This window comes from Trachurus trachurus (assembly GCF_905171665.1).
Source record: "Trachurus trachurus genome assembly, chromosome: 11".
Lineage (NCBI taxonomy): Eukaryota > Metazoa > Chordata > Actinopteri > Carangiformes > Carangidae > Trachurus > Trachurus trachurus.
The window spans coordinates 15,110,686-15,126,196 of NC_139904.1; the positions used below are offsets into that span (position 1 = coordinate 15,110,686).

The 15,511-nt window shown below is 42.6% G+C and overlaps 2 protein-coding genes across 4 annotated transcripts in view; both read left to right on the top strand.

The window, feature by feature from the left end:
- The first annotated feature begins 711 nt into the window (after nucleotides 1-711).
- On the top strand, nucleotides 712-7,664 carry rnf115b (ring finger protein 115b). 2 transcript variants are annotated; one of them, XM_083981774.1, is made up of 9 exons: nucleotides 712-874; nucleotides 2,521-2,579; nucleotides 2,803-2,860; nucleotides 2,950-3,161; nucleotides 4,915-4,983; nucleotides 5,085-5,163; nucleotides 5,414-5,507; nucleotides 6,716-6,831; nucleotides 7,486-7,664. In XM_083981774.1, exons 1-9 carry the CDS (start codon nucleotides 797-799, stop codon nucleotides 7,606-7,608), a joined length of 888 nt encoding a protein of 295 aa, XP_083837900.1. In that variant the 5' UTR covers nucleotides 712-796; the 3' UTR covers nucleotides 7,609-7,664. The 2 variants fall into 2 exon arrangements, with proteins under 2 accessions (XP_083837900.1, XP_083837901.1); XM_083981775.1 differs by lacking the exon at nucleotides 4,915-4,983.
- A 2,133-nt stretch (nucleotides 7,665-9,797) lies between these two features.
- The window catches only part of ash1l (ash1 (absent, small, or homeotic)-like), a 32,201-nt gene continuing 26,487 nt past the window's right edge, over nucleotides 9,798-15,511 (top strand). For both annotated transcript variants that reach the window (XM_083981890.1, XM_083981891.1), the window contains exons 1-3: nucleotides 9,798-9,965; nucleotides 11,045-11,139; nucleotides 14,075-14,885. In XM_083981890.1, the coding sequence (XP_083838016.1) occupies nucleotides 14,274-14,885 (612 nt within the window). In that variant the 5' untranslated portion in view covers nucleotides 9,798-9,965; nucleotides 11,045-11,139; nucleotides 14,075-14,273. The remainder of the gene's footprint in view (nucleotides 9,966-11,044; nucleotides 11,140-14,074; nucleotides 14,886-15,511) is intronic.

A 15,511-nucleotide genomic window follows, 5' to 3' on the forward strand; every position in this document is an offset into this window, starting at 1 on the left:
ACTCATGCTGCAGACAACAACACCCACACCAGGAGGTCCGCTAATTATCATCTCCCATCACACCATCTTCCCCAGCAGATGGAGTCTCCTTGTTGTCATGGAAACAGTTTGTAAAGTCAGGAGTTGAGGTGAATTTATTATGTGTATTTATTATGCTCTTACTGGGTCAGACCTCTCACTTTTAAGAAAGTCACTCAACACATTAGCTACGTAGGGAGTTACACATGTACACACTTTGATTAGACTGTTTATCAAGTGACATACAACTGTTAACTGGAGTTTACTGTTGCTAAGAAACAGCTTGGGTCAGGTTTCAGGTTCAACAAAAGTTTTTTTTTTCTAAGGTAGAGGATCCTTAAACCTTTTATAGCCTATTTATACTAACTAGGCTTCTCTGGCGACACCCAACAACCTTCAAGGTAACTGCACCCTGATGCCAGGCTGACAACTTGTTGCCTTTTATGCTTCGCTCTTTTTTTTTTTTTTTTTTTTAAATCCTTGTAACACTGACACAAGATGAAAGCAGCCTAATCTGATCGTGGAGAAATGAGTCGACTAAATATTTAAATTTATTTAAAATGAAATAGTGTAAGGCGGAACTAGTCTGAAAGTGTTGCCGTTTAAACTTTATTCATTCATTGTTTTATTTTACTTTTTTTATTTTTTGGTGATTTTAATGTGCGGTTTGCTGCCGGCACCTGAACGCTCCTTAGACATTGTCAGATCCTCGGGACAAACCGTGTGAGACGTTCATGGGCTGCCACTGCGACGTCAGGCGCTGCGCTGCACCGTGAAGATGGCGGAGGCTGCGGAGGAACCACAACACCGGTTTTTCTGTCACTGCTGTAAATGTGAAACAAACCCTAAACTCCCGGTGAGTCACTTTTTTTTTTTTTTTTTTTTTTTTTAATAACAGTGTTTGTTTTCATTGCACACGTGCTGGCCTGGGAATCATGGACGCGCCCATTGAGAAAGAGAGAGAGAGAGAGGGAGGGAGGGATTACGATTATTAGTTTTCCTTTTTAAAAACGCAAAGATTGATTTCTATTTTATTTTATTTTAATACCCACTTTTTTCAATTCATATTATTGTATTTCAATGGACCGCGAAAGCACACGCGTGGCAGTCCGGTGGTGTTATATTTTTAATGTGCGCTCAGAAAACCTTCACCAAAATCTTCCATTAGAGAGAGACAGAGAGAGACAGAGAGAGGGGGGGGAGTGAAATCTGGCGACTCACGTTGCCATATTTAGAAGCACCACTGCTGGCTCTGAGGCTCTGAGGCTGGGTCCAGTTGTCTACTGTCAGCCGCGTGTGAGAGACGTGAGAGGGGCTGGTTGGGTGGTGTCAACACATGCACCAGCAGCGCCCAACACAGAGCGCCAGACACCGTCACATGCCCCAGAGCCACAAATAGTTGCATGTAGCCTGGAGTCCCGATTTGTTTGGTCCCCCTGACTGTGTTTGTCTCCGTAGACAGCTCAGTTTTCAGCGCGGAACCGATCGGCTCATGTTTATTTTGCTGTAGGTTCGTGTGCAGCAGCTGCAGACGTAGGGAGCGCTCACTAGGACTAGGAGCTTCAGCTGGGGGAGCTCTTGTTGCGCTCTTTACGCACAATTACGCACGGATGTTGCGGCGATATAACCGACCATAGTACACACGTAAGAAAGAGAGAGAGAGAGAGACATGGGATTAATGCGCACCACACATGCAGATATTTGTGGAGATCAATATTTTTGTCTTCATTATTTATTGATGTATTATAATTGGTTTGGCATCTCCTTTAGCTGACAGGGATCAGTGGTGGATATTACTTAACTACAATTAACTGAAAGATGAAGATTTTACATAAAATACATGCACATGAGACATGAGATGATAAATGTAAATCCTCTCACAATGTACATAGTTAAAGCCAACAAAAAGGTAATAAAGATATACTGTGTTTGCAAATTTGCATATATACTTTTTTGGCAAAGTCACATAGTATGAAGAACGCACAAACAAATGCAGTTTATTTGTATGCACCTTGAGTCAACAGTTCCTATAACATCCTACTCCACAGTAAGGAATAAACATCTGTCCTATTAGTAAAATACTCAAAAGGAAAAAACAGATAAACATTAAGAAATTAAATTTGTAAACAGTGCTCCTATTACATCATCACCTCAATAATATTTCTTATCTATTATGAACAGAGGAATCACAGTCGGTTGAAGGATTAGATAGAGAAACACAAAACTTCTGTAACTTCAGTACCATCAATACAGCGCTTCAAAGAATTGATATACTATCTGTCATTTAACTGGTTTTATTCAGATTGGAAACCTTTTTTTGCACATAACTGTATTTTCACTCATTCACTGCTCCTGTGGCTGAATGATCTCAATGGCCAGGTGCCAAAGTTTTGACAAATGTCTCAGAGGTGGTTACAGCAGATGATTGATGGCCATAGTTTTGGAAGTTTTACTACTTTTGGCAATATAGTCTATATAAATATATATTTATTTGTCTTTAAGGACTTCGTCTGCCCCAGATGTGACTCTGGCTTCATAGAGGAGGTGGCAGAAGACTCCAGGTACAGCTTTAAATTGTCTGTTGTTTTTATAGAGTGAGAAACCTCTGTGGTTTACACGGATGTCTCAAAGCATGGATTAAAAAGCACAATGAGACAAGCCTGAGAAGTTGGAATTTTGAAAATACGAGCTTTTTATTTGACAGATATCAGTGTCAGGCCAGTGAAAGTGGTGTTTTTCATTTTACACTGCTGATATAAAACAGATTTTTGCTCTGCTCTCCAGTCTCCTGCAGAGCAGCACATCGGCATCGAGTGAAGATTCAAACTCTTTGTTTCCAGAGGTATGTCCTCACGAATGGCATTTTAATAACAACACTCCTCTTTCTCTAAGGATTTGTTTGACACGTCGCCTCTCTGCTCTCTCTCCAAGTTATGGCAGCTGCTGTTTATGGAACGCTCTGCGCTGCTGTCGCATCCGCCCTCCTCAGAGTCCCAGTCGGACGACAGCGAGCAGATATCGACGAGTCAGAGCCAGTCTCCTCCAGAGTCACCGGTCGCTGCCGAGGCCAGAGAACCAGAGTCCTCCTCCCGGCCTGAGCAGGAGCCGTCGTCCAGACCTGAGCAGCGGCCTGCTGTGGAAGGGTGTGTGGACACGGTACACAGAAACACAGACCAGTGTGTGCTGACCTCTGAGAATGTAAAAAGACGTTTACCACATTAGTCATTCACATATTTAGCGTTATTTGTTTAACAAAGAGGACAAACTTGCAGTTTACATACATAAACAGCTAAATTTTGCACAAAAAATATTTTGCTATATTTCTCATAGTGCCTAAAAACCTAGGCCTATAGAATTCTACAACTTTCAAACTATGTTTTATGATTTATACACATCATTGCATTTCATTACATTGATGCTTGGGATTACAGACTTCAAATTACAATGTAGTTATATAATGCATGCAGCATGTCAATAAAAAATCTTACTACCTAGGAAAAATATGCAACTAAAACAGAAGAGGGCATGACGTTTAGGGTGTAACAACTTTGTGGTTAAGAGCAACTTAAATTCTCTTTACCTAAATTACAGATTATCTACAGTACAGGCCAAAAGTTTGGACACACTCAATGCATTTCCTTTATTTTCATCACTATTTACATTGTAGATTCTCACTGAAATTCCACTAATGAACCCTGACAAGGCACACATGTGAAGTGAAAACCATGTTCAGGTCAGGTTCACCTCTTGAAGCTCATCAAGAGAATGCCAAGAGCAAAAAGCAGTAATCAGAGCGAAGGGTGGCTACTTTGAAGAAACTAGAATTGGAGGGGTCAGAGATAGAGGAGGGGGAGCAAGAAGGAGAGGAAGAAGAAAAGAAGAAAGATAAGACAAAGAAGACAAGACATGTTTTTAGTTATTTCACACTTTATTTGTTAATTCCACATGTGTTCATTCATAGTTTTGGTGCCTTCAGTGAGAATAAAGGAAACACATTGAATGAGAAGGTGTGTCCAAACTTTTGGCCTGTACTGTATGTATTATTTACTTCTAAACTGTGGTGATGGATCATATTCAAATCAGGTGTTGTTTAAAGTATGGAATATGATATTAATATAGGCCTAGTGTTTGTTGTTATTGTTGTTACTGGGCAACAAAGCACTTGAATAAGCAAGAAGGGTGTGGAGCTGGTTGGGTGGGTTTGTAAAATGATGCTAAAACACTGAGGAGCAGTGATGTAGTTTTGAGATCCAGTGTCCGTCAGATCCTCAGAGCTGATGTTAGCGGAGAATGTCACATCATCAGATCATAAATTATCAAGCAACCAAGTACTTTCACACATGATCAAACTTGATTGAGGTTTTATTTGACAGCACGCAACATATAAAGACTGGTGTGGCATGTTATCCAGTACTCACAAATGAAATGACATTACAAATGCCTGTCTTATAAAAATGGATTCCAGCTAAAGTGATGGCTGTTCGCAGTTTGCAAGTAACTCTACACTGTCACACATGGGAGAAAGCTTATTACCATTATCACAGTGTAGTGTGTGTGTGGCCAGGGCCTTCAGCTGACTTTTCAGGGACTGTTGTGTGTGAAAGATCATCAAAGATTACATTTTTTTTTTATCTTGAAGTAAATTTAATTGTGTAATTCCAGGTCTGTTAATTATATGGTTATGCAGTTGTTGCACTATATTTGTGAAACTGTAATAATTTCACTTAATACATACGTGCTGCATAACATCTGTGATCTGCTGTGCGCCAGAGATCAATAAACACATGAGGCCGAGGCACGAGTTGAAAGTGTTCACTATACCATGAAGCCATGAAGAATGTGTTTTGGAAGCACACTAAAGCAGACGTGTCCGCTGTCTGTTTTTGCCCCTTCAAGGATCGTGCAGCAGTTCTTGGCCGGCCTGTTTGCCAACAGCGGAAACCCTGGTGTTGCACCAGCTGCACTGTAAACACCTCTTAATTCACATCATTTAGTTTTGTTTTCATGTAACCTATTGTAACAACTGCTCTGCCTCTCTCTTCTCTTTTTTTCTCCCTTTCCCTCAGATCCAGTATGCTACAGTTGTACTCTAGCCCAGGAGACTATGCGTGGGGTCAGGGAGGTCTGGATGCTGTTATCACAGAGGTCAGTAGGAGCTGTAGTCACATTATAGCTAAGCCAAGATGTATTGTTCTTCCATTTTCTCATATTCCACTGACCGTTTTCTTTACGAAAGCCCTTTGAAATATGTAATCTTATGTGTCAATAAGTTATAAACTGTAGATTTTACATGCTTTCATCCATGAGACTCTTTTGTTTATTGTTTCTCTGTCCATGTCTGTGCTCTCTCTCTCCACTATGTCCACACTATTCATGTCTTCACCCACTCACCCAGTTGTTGGGACAGTTGGAGAGCTCAGGTCCACCACCTGCAGAAAAGGATATGATCTCATCCCTGCCAACAGTTTGTATCTCTCAGGAACAGACAGGTGGGAATCCCAGCATGGTTCATGGTTCACTGGTTCACACCATCAGTAAAACGCAGCTTGGAAGAGTTTGATACATCTGGCTTTTGACTTTGATTCATATCACAGTGTTACTACTTAAAGTAAGGTGTGTACTATCCTCTTTCCTTTCCTTTCCTTTTCCCTTTCTCTTATACCACTCCTTTTTTTGCCCCTTCCCCCTGTTTACCCTTCTTTCCATTCCTGTGTCTTTCCTGTCCCTCTCCTGTCAACGCTTTCCTCATCTTTCCTTTCACTTTTACCTCATCGTTTCTTCTCCTGTCCTTTCATTTGCTGCTTCTGTCTTTCTACCCTCTTAGCTTTCCTTCTCACCTTCCTTTTCATTCAAACAACTTTCCTTCCTTCCCTCCTTTCTTTCTTTGTTTCCTTTTTGGCCTTTTATTCCTCTTCCTTTCTTGTCTTTCTTCCTCACTGTCGTTCTTTTTCTTCATCTTTCCTCCAAACTGTTTTATCCTTCCTTCCCTCCTGCCATATTCCCATGAACACTCTAGTCATTGATAAATGTTTTCTGGCCTGGATTCAGTCTCAACTGGAAGCAGCTTACAAAGTTCATGAAGTTGTTGCTCTTGATTAATAAAGAGCTGCTAAAAGATAAAGCTATACCACTCACAGTCTGTCCATCTAAATCATTTTATTCATACACTAAAATGACATGAAAAAGCACAATTTACCATTTATACACTCTAAGGTTAATGTTTTGCTGCTAAATCACACATTAGCCTGGGCCAATAGGAAATGACAGAGAGCTGCTAGGACTGTGTATTGGCAGGAATCTACTGTAATACATTGCAAGTCTTTTTTTATTTTTTATTTTTTAGAAAGCTCTCATGGTTTAAAGAATTCACAAACAAAGTTTATTCGTACGCACTCAGAGTAAGAACAGTTGTAACAGTATTTCACACTTCATCCTACATCATGATATTGACATCTGACTCAATCGAAAATCAAACAAACAAACTCAAAAGTGCAAACAGGATGGATCAGATAAACATTAAAAAAGGATATCTGTAAACAGCATTACTATATAAAATGTACATATACAGTCTGTCACCACCAACGACTTACATCCTGAAGAACTACATTTCAAAAGTGTGACACACCAGTGGCTTATGTACCTGCCGTACACATTTGTAATGTAATGAATGTTACTTTCTGTTTCTCTTATTTTTCAGACAGCAGACTGGAGTGTCCAGTTTGCAGGGAGGAGTATTCATTAGGGGAATCTGTTAGGAAACTACCCTGCCTCCATTACTTCCACAGTCACTGTATAGTGCCTTGGCTGGAGCTGGTAAGAACGAGAGGTGGCTGTGGTCGGTTGGTTGGGGGGTTGAAGGTCTGCTGGATTTGTCATCAAGGTCTTAACAGTATGTCTCACATTCATACTCGAGGAGTGCGTCAACAACACAACACAGAAACCTTTTTGTTGCTTAAAGCTAGACTAATGCTCACCCGGGTTTCACCAAACCGTTATGGCCGACTGTTTTTTAGTGAACTTGGAAATCCAGTTTTTCGTATTGAGCACCTGCAGCATGGAACAACTTCCAAAACACTCTAAATGTTTTTTCAATTTTAACCTCAGGGCATTTTAAATCTTTCATTTTATTGCACTTTACTTCCAGATGTTCATGTTTTAGCTACACACCCTTATTTTAATAAGTGTGAAGTTTTTATTTATTTATTCCTAAAGCTTTGTGGGTTTTATTGTTGTTTCATTTCTTGGCAGTTTTCTTAGATTTTTTTGTGTTTGTGTTCCCTGACTCTTGTGTCTGGGAACTTTTAATGTATCCTTTGCTAGGCTACCCTGTAAATTAAAATAAAGGGTGAATGAATGAATGAATGAATGAATGAATGAATGAATGAATGAATGAATGAATGAATGAATGAATAAATGAATGAATGAATTAATTGATGTTGCTGACTGGATTTTCCTCTCCAATCACAGCATGACACCTGCCCGGTGTGCCGCAAAAGCCTTGACGGTGTTGACAATAGCCTCCCACCTACATCAGAGCCCCCGCAGGACCGCTCCGTCAGGACAGAGCAACAAGAGAGGCAGACCATCTGAAAAAAACAAAAAAAATAAAACAAGGGGAAAACAGCTCTACCTCCTTCACTGTTTTCGAGAGACACGCTGCTTGCCTCAGACCTTTCCCCTTCTCAATGACTGCTTTAATAAAACACATTATATGCATCACAGTCAAAGGCTGCAGCTTCAACTTTCCCTTGCGTCTCTGCTGATGAGGACCTTTAATATTCTCCGGCAGCATCTTCACCATTTTAAAGATACAGGCCACACAAAAGGACGCAGCAGTGTGCTCGACAAGTCGTGGAGGCAACGTGCCCTTCTCACTACGCTGCTCTCCTTGGTGGTTTTCTGAATGACTGATTTTCATCACATGAACTAATCACCACTGAGCAGCCAGTGGTGATAAAACTGATGGGAATGCACAGAGTCATGAAGTAGCACTTTTTTTGCATTAAGGCTCTCGGTAAGACAGTTTCTTAACTCAGTCTTTTGTTGACCTTTTTGACGCCCAACCTGATTCAGCTCTGGCTATACATTAAGCTATTATTAAAGCCTAACCCTGTGACCCTCATCCTGTGCACCTTATTTCATCTCCCTAATCATGAGCGATGATTCAGAAGCAGGTGCTGTGTGTGTGTCCACCATGTGTTTAATAGTCACTTATTTGACTGACCTGAGTGCTTATTTTGTGAGGCTTTTCTGTGAGTTGTTATGAGAGCTGACTGACAGATTACACTTGTCCACCAAAGGAAGTTTTACTTGAATTCAGCAGGAATTCAATTACATATAATCTAATTAAACAGCACTATATCAGATAATACACAGGAATATAATAGATAGATAGATAGATAGATAGATAGATAGATAGATAGATAGATAGATAGATAGATAGACAGATAGATAGATAGATATAGTGCAAACAAACTGAATTAGGTAACACTCAGGCAATAAAATTGCATTAGGCTGTTATTGCAATATTTATTCTTACTATTAATACTCTATAACATACAAGCCTAAATAATGATGTGACTAACTCCTCAGCTGATTAATTATCAATCAATCTATTGATCTTTTTCAATTGAATGAATCATTTATTTGTAAAACAGGGGTTAAAGAGTTGATTGTATATTGTTTTGACCTATGACCTAGTCCCCCCCACCCCCACCCCACCCACACACACTCAAAAACAAAAACAAAAACATTGGTCTCTACTGTGAAAAGACTAAAGATAGCTAGATAGATGTTGTGTTTGGACAAACTTTGGAAAATGTTCTTGCACTGAACAAGGACAGATGATTTGTCTGACATCACTTCCAATGGAATTGCATTGTAGGGACGGATCCCTGGAGGACCACTGTGAAAAGAAGGGATGAGTACAGCCAGCAAAAACAACGTTTTGCAATATTCACATGGAAAACTGACAAGGTTTTTTTTTTCTTTTCTTTTTTCAACCTGTCTCGCACATAAATAGGCTAAAGCTATAATTTAACGTCAATGATCTGGTTGATTAGAGAGGATGCTCATCAATTAGTTTCAGCTCCTCTAACACAGCATCACAGGGCTCCAGACTGTCCCTATATGCGGGCAAAATTTTTAATCTAATTGCACATGTGCGCCCAGTAAATGTGTGTTTTTTTTTGTCAATGTGTGTGATCATGAATGAAAAGGTGAATAATGAGAAAGATATAGTGAACATTTGCTTTGCAAGTCAATTTACGGTTTGCGCCCCTAAATTTTCGGCCCGGCTCCTAAATGTTTAAGTTAGGAGGCCACTGTGCTCCTAGAAAAAAAAGAAAAAAGAAAAGTCTGGAGCCCTGCATCCCAACAACATCCTTATTATGGAACAGAAGGATTTATTTATTTATTTATTTATCTGTAGGCCAAAGGTTCTCCCGTTGCCTTCTCCTGTCGCAACTGTTTAGAACGTTCTGTTGACAGTCGTCACCCACCAGTTTGACAGTTGACTGTTGCTACCCAACACACACCTTCGAGCCGCGCGCGACGCAACCTGAGCCTCCTCCAACGGCTACCGAGAGTTATGAGAAAAAGAAAAAAAAAAATTATGAAACTGACATGTTTTTTTTCCTTCAACGACCAGAGACCGCAGGAACCGCGTACGACCGACATTTGCTCTCCCCTCCTCAGTCTCCTCGCCTCCTCTCTCTCTCTCTCCCCTCCGCCCTCCTCGGTTCGTCCTCCTCCCTCCTCTCCTCTCCCTCCCTCCCTCCCTGGGACCGAGAATGCCCGTGTTGTACTGACACAGTAGCGATACGGGCTGAGCAGACATGGAGGCCCGACTAACGAGAGAGGCCCGTGCTGACACATCCAGACCCAGCTAACGGCGTGTCGGAGTGGATTTCAGAGCATCTCTGGAGACATCACGGATACCAGTCGCTGTAAGGAAAAAAAAAGGATTATAGCACCCGTGGAAGAAGAAAATAGAGGGAGATCCATTTCGGGTCTCTGTTGATTCAACGCAGCCGCCATTTTGTTGACAGTTAGTGTTTTTTTTTTTTTTTTAATAACCTACACGGCGCTGCTGCATCTGTTATTATCTTTTTTTACACCACTGGAATATAACTCGCCGCGTTTTCGCGCCTGTATTTCGGTCGTTTTTTTAATTGTGTGCATTTTGTCTTTGAGTCAACGTTGGGAGATTTTTCTGGTTTAGCTGATTTGCTAGTGCATCGTTAGCCGTCGTAGCTGAGATGTAGTAACACGAGTGCCTACGAGAATGTGACGGAGATGTAAGATTATGTGCATCACTTGTCCAGGGGTTGTTGTCATATTCACTCGGTTTACACTAATTGTACAAAGGCTGTAAGGCGCTTACTACACATCTGCAGCCCACATACAGTGTATGTTAAGCTTTTTGCACGGCGGAATTTGCCTAAATCGTCCTCAAACAGGCTGCTGGGCTGATAGATGGCTAGTTAGCCGCTGCCAGTGCCATTGATACAAAATGTAGCACAGGCTATTATTGGACGGATGGTAGCTACTAGCTTGTTACAAAATAAACACAAACCTCTCATAATGCGTGGGTTAAATTAAGCCACACAGTGGTCATTACTTCCCTACCTTTCTTACCGTGTGTGTTATTATCATAGATATTATGAAAATACATTTTTATGGGGGGGTCGGGTGATTTTCATGCTGGCTCTCACCTTACACCATCGCAACTTTGTGTTTTGGAGGGTTTTGTACGTGGTCAGGAGCTGTGCATTGATTTCTGATTGAGATTTGTCGCTGCGGTCAGTGCCATCACCTCGTTATAACATATTTAGCACATCTGTAAACAGTATAAACATTTGTTTCGCGATTGCAGCTTGGATACACTGACTGATAGACTGTTTCTCTTCAGCTCATACCATAGATGTATATCTTTTTTATTTTTTTTTATTTTTTAGAAAAAGCAGCAACGCTTGATCTCCAAATGTGACATTTTTTCTTCATGTTTTGGTTTTTGGCAATGCAGCACTTGGAAGATAAAATATGTGGCCACCACGTTGATACACACGAAGGGAGGACACAGCCAAATAATGTGAACACCGCTTCTGGACAATTACAAAGGTGAGTGAACTATAATAATATTGATTTTGATACATTTGAATAGTTGATGTCTGTGGTGATATAACAGTGTAGATTCAGTGAATCAGATCGGTAACTCCTCTCTCCAGCAGATTTTAATAGTGTTAATGTTGACGCACGAGTAGATGCTTGCAGAAATTGTTTCTGTGCTGCACGCAGTGTCAAACCTAATGTCTGTCAAGAGCCATGTCTCCGAGGCTGGATTTCCTCTCAGTAATTACGAGTATGACTAAACAGTAGTGAATTGACTGTTGAGTTAATATGAGTACTTGCAGCGAAAATTGACGCTTATGAGTTATTCGCTAGAAGGGGCAGTGTTGACTGTACAGGAAACCGAGAGCAGATAACGTTATTTGGGTTGCTCAGCAGCCCCTTTGCTGGTCAACCACGTTTTTTTCCTTTTTTTTTGCACAACGTGGGAACGCGTGATTAATTTAAAAATGAATTCACACATTTTTGTTTGCCGGGACTGAGGATGTTTGCAATGCATGGGGCTGGTCTGACTGACACCTGTCATTTAGGTCCGCTTTATTGAAGCTCGCTTATCCCCGAGGTTTTTTTTTTTTTTTTTTTAAACCGCCCCTTTCATTCAAGGGCATAATCTGTTACAATTATGTTTAACTACTTCCGTTGTTAGGTGATACAAACTAATGGTTGTAGTAAAGGAATTTGGCTGCTTTCCCCCCTCCTTGAGAACCGCGCTGTGTAAGCACCAATGGCGTAAAAAAGCCCTGGAAATGACACCGAGCTCTGAGGGCAGACGCCAGCCCTCATGTGAATGATGTGGGGGTGGGGGTGGGTGGGTTGGATACTATTGCTATGGCCAAAGGGAAATCAGCAGTTATGAACAACGTGTGCAAAAGTGAGGAGGGAGAGAAAGGAGGGAGGGAGTAAGGGGAGGAAAGAAGTGGGAGGGGGCGCGGGAAGTTGTTTACTACGTTCCTGCCTGTGCTGCCATTCTTTAGGTTCTTAGCCTGATATTGATTATTGATTATTCGTAGGTTTTTTTTTTTTTTTTTTGTAATTTATGGTGTTTGGTCTTGTTTTAGATCCCCTTCTTTCTGCTTTGTAATTGTTCTCAAAGGGAAAGCAAACAACAGCAGGGCATGACCAATATGACTAATATATGTCTTTAAACCCAGTTATGTTGTTGTTCTCTTGTTTTGCAGTATGACTGTAGAAGATGAAACAACCGTGCCCTGCTCTTAACCGTTTTGTGTTGTATGTAAAAGTACCGTGATGCTAAATGTGAAAATGATATGTTTTGGTGTGAAGGCTTATCAGTCTCACATCAGAAATGGATTCAGCCTTTTTATCAGATCATTTACAGGAGAACAAGTGCCAGTAAATGTGACCTGACTTGGCTTGTTAGAGGTGAGAGGAATGTTTTGACTCTCCGGGAGGCTTTTCTCCACACTTGTGTCAGTAGCCTCTCACAGAGTTTGGTACTACAGTGGCTTATTTTTGGCATAGCTGCTGTCAGGCAGCGGAAGCAGCTAGTATCACTGCAAGCGCTTAGTATAAAAGAACGAGGGGAGCGTTTGTCGTCCTGCGTAAAGAAGAACACGGGGAGCAGAGTTTCAGGGCTGGAGGTGGTTTAAATGTGTTTTTCATTAAAGTCGAAACACAGTGACAGTGTTTAGTTTGTGTGCTGGTTCTGCTGCTTTCCAAGTTTTGCGAAACAGAGGAGGAAGAGGATGGAAAAGCTTTAAGAAAACGGTGAAAGAACCCCGGAGATTGATGGAGTGCTAAAGAAAAGAGGGAGGTGTGATTTGAGTGTGGTATGTGTAGTGAGGGGGAGTGCAGTTTTGAGGCGAAATGGAGTGAGTAATTGAAGTAAACACAGAAAGAGGGCGTGGGGGAAGTACAGGCCAGACTCCAGAAATTTGGCTACATTTACTGTGTGGTTCTACAAAAAAAACAAAAAAAAACTCTACTACTGTTTTCCACAGACATAACCCAAAACAAACATGGTCTAAGACGAGGGTCGATTACTTCTTTCTTTTTTTTTTTTTTGGCTAAAGCCTTGCTGTACTGATGACGCCTTGTATGACTTTCCTGAGGCTCCATTAAGTGGTTCCTTTAGTGCTCTCCACTAATGTAGGGTGCAGAGAAACCGCCGGCACATTGACGCTCTATCACTCACTCTCATTTGCTCCTGGCGAAGGCTGGGAAAGGCGGCTGTATCCTCTGTCTAGTCCCAGAGGGCCAAATGTGCTGAGGTCACAGTTCTGAGTTGCCTCCAAATGACTTCACCCAGAGAAAGCACCTGCTTGGGGGCGAATCCACATTAAATCACTCAGTGGCCACGGGGAGCTGTAGACAACTTCATTGAATCGGGCTGTCCTCTAAGGAGCACAATTAAGAAACATGCTGCTCTGTGCTAACAGAGTATGAGCAGGATACCACTATCACCGGCACGTATTCACCGCGGCTAATGAGCGAACTTAAGGGATTGCTCATTTGGCATCTTATCTTGTCACACCTCCGAAGGATGTTGTGGCAGCACTCTGGGATTAACGATTGACTTTGGATGCTTTGTAGTTCTCAGGTCGACAATTTAGAGGACTTAAAGCCTGAGGTTACATTTCTCAGGTAGAAAGATCCTTGGCTGGGTAAATGGGTCACAGATTGTTGTAGGCTGTGAGAACGGACACACCATAAAAAAGTCACCCAGACAGGATGAAGGACAACCTCTAACCAAATAGATGATAAAAAACGTTGCCCTCCATCTGCTTTGCACCATCATCCATTATAATACTTTTTTTATACTCCTCAGTTGTAGGGCACTGTTTAAAACTGTCAGTATCCAATTGATGTTCTGTGTTGCAGTGACTAATGTGGATTTGTTTTTGTCTCCTCCATCCTCCTCCCTCTCCTCCTCTCTCCTCCGCTCTACCTGTCTTTACCACTGCAGTTGAAGGACGGAGAAAGAGGGCTGGACAGCCAAGGAAGGGAGAGAAGCCGCCTCGAAACAAGGAGAGCGTCACCCTCACCTTTACCCCCCCTCCCCCCTTTTCCCCCCCTTCACCCCCATCCCATCCCCCTGACAAAAAAATCTGCCCGGTGTCCACTACGACCCTCCCCAGTAAACTTACACACCTCCGAAGTTTGCAATGGATCAGAAAATTCAGGGGGGAACTGCGACTCCTCCCCCTCTTCTCTCAGGTACTCCCTCAGGGGAGCGAGAGAAGGAGGGAGGAGGCGGAAAGAAAGAAGACGAGGAGGATAAGAAGAGAGACAGAGAGAAGGAGGGAGCTGCCACCGCTTCAGCTGGTAATGGAGGGGCGGGCGCGGGTGGTCCGGGAGGCGCCGGCGGTGACCAGTCCCATTTCTCCATCAAAGAGAGCAGCCTGTCGGAGGGCAACGTCAAGCTTAAGATCGGCCTTCAAGCGAAACGCATGAAGAAGCCGCCTAAGATCCTGGAGAACTACGTGTGTCGACCGGCGTTCAGGGCCACTGTGAGGCATACGGGGCGAGGAGGAGGCGGCGCTCGTGGCAACCGCGCCGTGGCCGCAGGCGACGGGCCGGGCGGCCAGAGCCAGACCCCGTTGCACGGCAGGGAGAAGGAGAAGGAGAAGAGCCCGAGTGTCAGCAGCAGACAAGCCCAATCATCTTCATCAACCCCCTCTGCTAAAGCCCCGACGCCACCTCCTCCGGCGCCTCCTCCCACCAGCACTACCAGCCTGTCGCCCTCGCAAGTGAACGGGAGCGCTCCAGCAAAACGGGTGAGGAGGGAGAACAAGAGTCAATATGCATACTTTACTTTGCTTCAGAGATTTACACTGTGTCAAAAGTAAACATTCAGTATTGACAAACGGCATGTTCACCAGTGCATTACATCTATTTACATACTTGTGTTTATTTGCCTTACTTCCTTAAAATGTTAATCAGTTGGTCAGTGATCCACAGCAAGGTTACCGTAGTAATCACCGTGTTATTGCACAGATAAAGAGCAGAGCATAACTTTTTCTTTAGTGTTCTTTGTGTTCTCTGTCGGCCCGTCTCTATTCATCGCTCACCGCCCCCTCCGGTCTCCCCTCCTCCGTCTGTGTCGTCTATCCTCTGTCTCTGCCTGGCCACGTCCTCTCCACCCCCTCCCCTGCATGACCCTTCTCTCAAGCTCTCCCTCTCTGTCCCCAATCTGACCCTGATAAGTGTTAGTGAGTTGAGTGTAACTTCCCCCCCTGGGCATGCCCAGGAAGCAGCTCTGACAGAAAAACTTAGCAATGAACTGATTTGTAACGGGGGTTAAGAAAGCTATTGTTGATTGATAGTTTGTAATTGTGGCTGTGGGCGTCTGCGGCCAGATGTTCAGCACTATTAGCACCAAAGGTGTTTCTTAATTCTGACA

Bases quoted from the DNA above. Each gene is read 5' to 3' on its own strand.
- rnf115b (XM_083981774.1), top strand. From the start codon at position 797: ATGGCGGAGGCTGCGGAGGAACCACAACACCGGTTTTTCTGTCACTGC. The intron at 3,162-4,914 runs GTGTGTGGACAC...TGCCCCTTCAAG, and splicing joins CAGCGGCCTGCTGTGGAAGG to GATCGTGCAGCAGTTCTTGG. The intron at 6,832-7,485 runs GTAAGAACGAGA...CTCCAATCACAG, and splicing joins TAGTGCCTTGGCTGGAGCTG to CATGACACCTGCCCGGTGTG.